Below are 8,619 nucleotides of genomic sequence, written 5' to 3'. Positions count from 1 at the left end.
AACAACAAAAAAAAACCAAACAAAAAAACAAACCTCTTTTCTTTTCTGGAATTGAATTCCTGCCACCTTAACTTGACCCTGTGAAGGGAGAACCATCCATCCTGCAATCTGGTAAAGCTGTAAAAGAGATCTGTTCTTCATTTTTGCAAATAAAGGGTCTTTATCCTGCATAACCCAACTTACCATTTAATGTTCTACTCTCCAGGTTACGTGCAGGGCTGGTTTCCTCCAGATCCAGTGCATAGATAAATGACTGAGCAGCCCAACGAGCAGACGCAGAGAATGCACAAATCTGGGCCGTTCTGGAAAGCATGTCTTGCTAGTGGTGGTAGTGTTGGGCACATGATCAAGCACTGGGTCTAAATGAGCAGAATGGGGATGTGAAAATATCATCTATGTTATAATCATAGAATCATAGAATCAACAAGGTTGGAAAAGACCTAAAAGATCATCCAGTCCAACCGTTGTTGGACTTGTGTTCCAGCTCCATGAATCCCACAGCTGCTCCTCTGTCAAGCTGACGTTCATCTCTCAAAACTTCGGTATCTATTGAAGGCTTCTAAATCTTGCTCTAAGCTTTCTGTACAGTAAGCAATATTATGGTACAAATATCTTTAGAGAACAATTCAAGTATTGGTCTTTCTGTGATAAGTACAAATTGCGACCACACTTACAATTAAAATGCCTCAGTTAAACATCTGGAGCCAAGTAGGAGAAATACAGGCTCTGATGCCTGAAAACAGATGGATGGTCTCTAGAATTTGTCATCCTTGACTTCCAAGCTGAACCTGCTTTGAGGCTGAACATGTTTTGAATATATGTTTGGGCTCTGCTTTCATAGCTGAAGGTATGCTATTTTAATAGCTCCACCAGGACTTCAGTGCTGAACTGTTCTATAGACTCAGGAGCCACACAGACAGGCAGCATTATGAGGTTACCAGACCCTGCCTCCTTGTTACTGCAGGGAAATGATGCAGCGTGGTATACTGGGACAGATAATGGGTCAAGCAGTAAGACCTGTTATGATTTAACCTTTTAACTTCAGCAGTAAATCTACTTTTCTGTCTTTATTTTATAATAACTGGGCAAGACAGTGCACAAAAGATATTGAAATAGGATTTTACAGTAGCCAATAGATACCACTGCTGTAAGGAGAGCTCAACAAAGGCCTTGAGATGAAAAAAAAAATCAGTCCATACAAATCATGTTCAAATTGTAATCACTCCAGTAAAAACTTCAGTAGGAGACAGCATTGTAATATTAGTTATAAAGATGTGAGTGATTGTTTATTTTTGAAGGAAACCAGTTGTGGGCTATATTGTGCTGGGTGGTGCATTGCCTAATGACTTGCAAGGTCAAGCTTTCGGGGTTTAAAGTGTTTTTTCCTATTAGGAAATATTAGGATCCTATTAGGATAAATAAGGGCCGTGTAGGTTTCTTCAAATATATCTGAGACACTAAAAACTTTTTATCTAAAGCCACAGAGGATTAACTGTAAATACATACAATCTTTGGATCTGGCATGTGAAAGTAAAGGAAATAGACCCCACAGAAATAGTAAAACTTGTCTGATCTAGAGAATACAAGACAATTTTATTATGTGGGGAGGCTGTACAGTCATTATCAGGTAAAGCAGAATTATTACTTTAAGCTCCTAAATCCTAGTGAATCATAAAGGAAATATGGAAGTTGATCATAATAAGTACAAAAGAAAAGTTAAAAGACGTTTTCAGAATGTTGCATGTGATAAACTCTGCCAAATACAGATCTGGTCTTCAAATTCTGACAATATCCCTCAGAATTTACTGACCGTAAGAGGCTCTTGATAACTTTCATTTCACCCACTTTATCTGCAGGAAGCTCTTTGTAACTGCCCTGGCTTTGCCAAAAGGCTTCTGAGGCATTTTGATTCCTCATTCAAGGTTTTTAGTTCTGCAGTGTCATCTTCATGTAGCTTAGAATCGTAGAGTGGCTTGGGTTGGAAAACACCTTGAAGACCACTCAGTTTCAATACCCAGCCATGGGCAGGGCTGCCAACCCCTAGCTTAGGCTGCCCAGAACCCCATCCAAATGGTCTTGAGCACCTCCAGGGATGGGGCATCCACAGCTTCTCTGGGCAGCCTGTGCCAGTGACTCACCATTCTGAGTAAAGAATTTCTTCCTGACATGTAATCCCTTTTAGTTTAAAGCTTTATGCCTTGTCCTATCACTACGTATCCTGATAAAGAGTCTCTCCTCATCTTTCTTGAAGAACTAAAAATCACACTATTGAATACACCGTCTGCTATGGGAATTTTGTCCCCAGAGAGCCTGGGGAAAAATGACTGTCGAAAGATGCAAAAAGATATCTGAGATTCAGGTGAAGGGAACTGAATTCTACCTCCTTTAAAAGCAGTTTGACTTTAGAGGAAATCAAGAAGCTGAGCAGGTGCTGTGTTTCACAAAGACCTCAGTTCAGATTTCATTTAAACATACACTTTAACTTCAGACCCAGGCTATTTAACATGGTGTACTTTGCCAAAGCTGTTGAAATGGTTGAGGGATTGCAGGTAGGGCTGCCTGCAGCTGCCTGAACCAGCCAAGCTGCCAGGTGAGTTAACCTAGAAAAGGGAAAGGTCCACTGTAGCACAGAATGGTGCTGCACGAGCCCCTGTTGTGGCCCTATGGGCTCATCCTGCCCTTTCAACTTGATAACTCGAGTATTTTTTAAGGCACAGTTCTCTAGGCACATGACACTGTCTTTACTATCACTAGTAAGGGTAAAATGCAGAGCCTCTTTCCAGTATGCAGTCAGAGCTTTTCAGCTCAATGGATAGTGTGACGAACCAGTGAATACTGCAGGATCTGTACCTGCACCGATACATAAATGTGCCTGCACTTTACACTGACTGTTCTTAAGATCTGTCCTTCCACAAATTAAGATAGCAGTGGAACATGGCTTGAGAAAGGCAAATTCTGTGAAGAGCTCAGTGCTTGCACCTTAAGTACTCAGCACAGCTGTTTTAAATTCCTCAGAGAAAATGACTGCCTCCCAGAAGAGGTGTGCCCATCTCTGCTGCACCCAGTAGATTTTTTGCTGCTGGATATGACAGAAACATTAAGACAATAACAATTGATATTTTGAAGAATCGCCCTGTATTTGCAACAATCTTCTCTCAGGTTTCCAAAAGCTGAGCTCTCTAAGGTGAAAGAGGAACTTCTCGTGTCATCAGAAAGAAAGGATGAAGTGGAATACAGCAGGTACACACAGTCAAAACAATGAGGTAAGACAAGCCAGATGCAGAGCTAACAGGCAAACTATATTTTTCATCTGAGACTACAGGGGCTTGTTTAGGAGCTTGATTCTATGCCAAATAGCTCACTGCACCTCTAAAAAATTGCTTTATTCCAAAAAAAGTAATCTGAAAGATCCCTGGACTGCCGTCAACTTAATATCATACATATCTGCTTCTTCAAAGCATTCTCTTTGGCTCAGCATAGCAACAGAAGCATAACTATTAGTGGTTATTTCAACCTTGAGGTAATTGGATGCCCCACCACTCCACCCGCTAAGCAAATAAATTGTCTTTGATGTGCCTTTAATATGTCACAGAAAAGTAAAGTAGAAGGCCTACATTTAATGTTGTGAAAAAGATTATTCTAAAGAATAACATTGTCAAATGAATATTAAGTGTAAAAACACTATTTGTAGATCATTCTTTCAGCTCCTTGTCAAATAAAGCTAGTTGAAATACAACATCTCAATGGCAGAGCTGATTTGCAAAGGCATTTCCCTACAAATAGGGAAATCTTTTTTTATTACAGACAGCTATTCCAAAGATACTCATTGACATGAACTTGGTTTTGGTGGCTTTCTACCCTAGAAGGCTAAAACTCAAATAACTGCAAAATTTGTACTTATGTGAAAGACAGTGAATAACTCTCTGAATGACGATGCATCGTTTTTCAACTTAAGTTCAGAGGAATGCAATTATGACTGAAATTATTGCATTGTATTTCAGGGCATTTATTTTTTTTACAGCACAGTTTTAGTGCCCTCACCTGTAGTTTGAAGTATATCCCAATTCCACTCTAAGCTTGATGTGTTGCTGGTCAGAAGTTGAGCAGGAAACATCACTTCTCAGTGCGCTTTTTCCCCAGGTTGATTAGGTTAATTGTGCCAATCTTTCCATCGGTTTTAGGACTATTCATGTCTGTACTAAGAGGAACTCACCTTAAAATGATATATATATATTTTTGTTTGCCATTTTAATGGTGCATAACGTGACTAAGGCAAATATATGGGGGTAAGAACTATATTATGAGCCAGTGAGTACAGTCGAAATATTCTAATGCTTATTCTGGCAAAATATCGTAGCAGACAAGATAATTCTAGAGCAAAACAATAATAGCAGCACATGTGCTCTCCCTGGAATTCAGACAGAGTAATCCTTTTATTGTCCTAGTCTTCATTTTGATGTGTATGAACAAGCAGTGCCTCCATGTCAATCTCAAATCTCTTCTTTCATGTACCTTTAGGTAATAGATATATATTTTGTGTGAAATAGTGAAAAATCTACTTTGGCACCTGTGTTCCCTTTGTTTATTCCTAACATTTCATGGCTCATATGCAGTGATAAAAAAATATATTCAAACAACTCGTTTAAATAAACATTTTTTGCAAATTGTAACAATAAATTTGTACACACGCAAATACCTACACAGATAGATAAAAAACAGCAAACATATAGAAGAATTCCAACTTGCTACATTTGAAAAATATTAAGATTTGGAAAACATTAAGACATCTGTGTGTACAGCACATGTAAACCATTTTGTGGTGAAACTGAAAATGATGAATTGCACATTTGCCAATATCAGCTACAGTATAACAAAGTCAGCTCTTTTTCTCACTGTAGCTGATGCTTCAGCCATAGTCTTTGATTAAAAACAAACCACAAACACATAAACACAGGTTATGCCTTAAAAACATTTGTGTACATAACAATAGCAGCCACAGCATGTGGATTTGAATGAGCAAAGAAAATCTTAACAGAAGCAGAATTGTACTACTCCTGTCACTGATGAGTTCAATGACAATTATATCTGGCTGCCTTTTGCATCAACTGATACTAATGGCATAATATAAAAGCTCTTGATTTAAAGCTTGTGCAGTTTTTTTGCTTGTGCAGAGTTCCAAACCCAAGTTTACTATCTTATGGCATTTGCATACAATTATATTCCTTAGACAATCACATTGCTCAAAACCAAATACTGACATCTGCAGTATTTATGTACAGCTCCTGACCCTGTATTTCCTATAATGCTCTATTTCATGAAAAGCCTTACGTAGAAATTCAGGAACATTTACTGTAAGCATAGCAGCAGCATATTATAGAAAAAAAACATATATATATATTCACTCTGTCTCACTAATGATAATGTCATTGCCTAAACTAGAAGCTTTGTTAACGTAGCAGGAGGTCTTCTAGATTAGAGGGTACCAAATCCTCTTTCTGAGACTCTTCTGACTACCTAGGAAAACAGGACTCCACATTGCATGACTTAACATATCTGAAGGAGTAAGAATTCACAATACTGTAGCTAGGAATACAGACTGTGTTTAAGGATCTTGTTGGTGAACTCTAAATGTGGTGTCATTAATTTCTAGTCTTATTTCTACATATGGCAGCCCCTCTTTGCTACAAAGGCCAGGAAGATAGCGATTAGTTTTGTGATATAATTTGTATCTTCACTGACATTGCTTGTAGCTTCCTCTTCCAAAGAGAGTGGAAGCAAGTGGAGAATTATATATGAATTTGTGAAGGGGGAAGCAAGCCAGAGAACCCAGTGGATCCTTTATTAGACTCATACATACCTGGTTCTGATTCCCCTCTCTAGTGTGTACTTGATTTTTTTTTTTTTTTTTTTTTTTTTACTTTTCAAGTGATCTTCACACTTTTAATTCATACGAAAACAATACTGCTTCCTCTTAAGACATTTGTTGTTGTGCCAAAACATATCATGTCCTGGATTTATCAGATGTTTTTTAAAAATATCTGTGATGTTCATCTGGTCAGAGTTAAATACAGCCACAGAGCTGATGAGGATGGTGCAGCCTTTCTGCATTATGATGTGGCCTGCCTTCTGCAATGGGAAGTGACGAAGCGCAGCCTTCCTGCATATGGCCATTCATCTAAACTGTGACCTTAAATAAGTCTGTTAACATATTCACTGAATTTACATGTTACCTTGAGACAATTACAATCAGTCTCAATTCTAAGAAATCTATTTCTATATTAACTTTAGAAAATGCAAAAAATAGAATAGACATTTGTTGCATTTAACATACAAAGAAGGGAAGTGTTTCCAGGAAAAACACTGAAGTTCAAAAAGCACTTTCAAATTCTATAAACCAAGTGTCTAAATAGAAAAGGGTTGACACTGAAGGGGATCCCGTCCACGTAAAATAAAACTCTTTCAAATGGAATGTAACCAGTCTCTAAATACTATCAAATATTACAGTGTCTCTATAAATAGAAAATTATATAGTGCGGAAGAGCTAAAGCAGTCCTTTCCAAATTGTTCAAGTGTATATATTTCTCTCTCTTTACTATCATTAATAAACAGTTGGTTGAGCTACAGCTGTTCTAGCATTTGGCAACAGTTCAAGTAACTTCCCCTCTGCTCTCTCTTTGCATCCCTCCACCTTCCATTTTGAAACCACAAAACTCCAATGTTGTATCTTGATTTCATAACATGTTAGGAAAAATGCCATGTTTCAAACTGTTGGTACATGTGCAGGCAATAAGGAAGCGTGTCATAAACTCAGCATGGTCCTTCTATGTCCCTCACGTAGTGGCATATCTCCAGTCCCAGTGCTACATCCAGGGGAGGCTACGTGCTAACAAGCCCCCTCTTACTTGCACAGAGCCTGTTCAGAAGGATTTCAGAATAAACTTGATTTATTGGACCTTGGACATGATATGGGGACCGAGAATTTGAGGCATAGTCCTGCAGTTGTGATAGCTTGCTTTGACTGCTGAAATATTTCCCCAGTGTATAGTGCCTCGATAACGTCATTGTTATGTGTGGACTTTCTTCAGAAGGATTGTATTTCACCACCTGCAAAAGAAGTGACATATGTGAATGCTTTCTGCATGCACCTAGAAGGATACACAGCTGTGTCTACACAAATGTTGAGGCAGTTCTCCACAAAGCAAGTTCTGATACTCTTACCTTGATTTGCAAGTTGCTTACAAATGTTATTTTAGTGGGTCAACTTGTTGTAATAAATGCTAATTAAAGTGTAAGATCGTATTAAGCTTTGAAATTAAATGTGTATCTCCTTCACACTCACTTGGTTTACTTTGTAATATCTTCAGTATATTAGACACTCTTCATTAGGGATAATTTGATCTGAATGATCAAATTCATATTTCATAGCTTGCCTGCACATCTACCTTGTGAAACACAAACTCAGAACAGCCCTGACTTGCAGAAATGTGTAAGTCCAGATGTTCTCAGTTTCCAGTAAGTGAGGAACCTATGCTGTTTCTAAGCTGCAGGCCTTGCTAGAATGCCCTCATTCTCAGGTCTTGATGAAAGAGTGGCTCAGCTCCATGCTGGGCTGAGAACTGGGCTGTGCCTTGTTTCTCAGGGTAGAGACTTAACTGCATTTTAACAGTCTTCTCTCTGCTTAGATGCTCAGGGCATCACACTAACAAAACCATGATGTGGTTCAGTAACTTAGTGGAGTAGAACTGTCCTCCTTGGGCTTCTACGTATGCATAAATCTCTGGAATTATCATTATTCCATCATCATGGAATAAGCAAATATCTATAGAACTAGTGAAGTAGGATTCTCAGGAGCTTCATAACTGGAGAAGTCTCATGATGCTGAAGGCCTGGGCTCTGTCAACAAACAGTCACTGATAAACAATGAATGAACTTCATGAGAAAGAATACAGATTTTTGTACCAATGGAAGATGGAGTACAGAGAACTCCAGCCCAGCCAGTAACAAAGGAGCCAGGCAGTTAATTTATTTCTTATATCTCTGATGGCTTTCAATTTTGCTGCTGTATCAACCATAGCACAGGAGAAAAGCAAACAAACAAAAACCCATCTATTTACGGTTAGTGAACAAACAGAAACAAAGTTCATACATAGTGAGGCTCGTACTAAATGGATTGGAATAACTCACACAGAAGCAAATGTGAATGAAGGAAAAATGTTCAAAGGCTTGAAAGACTGAGCAGAAAGTCTATGATGGAAACGGCTAAACTAACAAAAGACCAGGAATTATCCAAGTAGAAAATTAATATATCCTCAGACCAATTTGATGCAGATAAGCCAAAGGGCTGTTATTTTTATCCAGGCAATTACTACGGGTTCATTTTTCTAAGTTAGGGCCTTAGGCCTTACAGATCCAAAATGATGCCACCTTGAACCAATCACCCAAACTGCATTCCTGTTAGGCATAATCTCCAAAGAATGAAATCTAATGTTCACTCAGAAGCCAAGCACTTATTAATACATCAAAATACCAAGCTTGCTTCTTTCTCTTCTGTTGTGCCCATGCTTTCATTGCCATTAAATTTGGGAATAAAGTTGAATAAAAATAGGTTTCAATAAGATC

General features: G+C 38.4%; 1 protein-coding gene across 5 annotated transcripts in view; it reads right to left on the bottom strand.

The window, feature by feature from the left end:
• Positions 1-4,233: 4,233 nt before the first annotated feature.
• Positions 4,234-8,619, bottom strand: part of CPED1 (cadherin like and PC-esterase domain containing 1) — a 139,614-nt gene continuing 135,228 nt past the window's right edge. For all 5 annotated transcript variants that reach the window (XM_052668916.1, XM_052668919.1, XM_052668918.1 and 2 more), the window contains one exon: positions 4,234-7,104. In XM_052668916.1, coding sequence (XP_052524876.1) covers positions 6,877-7,104 — 228 coding nt within the window. In that variant the 3' untranslated portion in view covers positions 4,234-6,876. The remainder of the gene's footprint in view (positions 7,105-8,619) is intronic.

The sequence above is a fragment of the Tympanuchus pallidicinctus genome, unplaced genomic scaffold, assembly GCF_026119805.1.
Source record: "Tympanuchus pallidicinctus isolate F22 unplaced genomic scaffold, pur_lepc_1.0 scaffold8, whole genome shotgun sequence".
In the NCBI taxonomy this organism is placed as follows: domain Eukaryota; kingdom Metazoa; phylum Chordata; class Aves; order Galliformes; family Phasianidae; genus Tympanuchus; species Tympanuchus pallidicinctus.
Note: the sequence above shows the minus strand (reverse complement) of the source record. Positions and strands in the feature narration are given on the sequence as shown.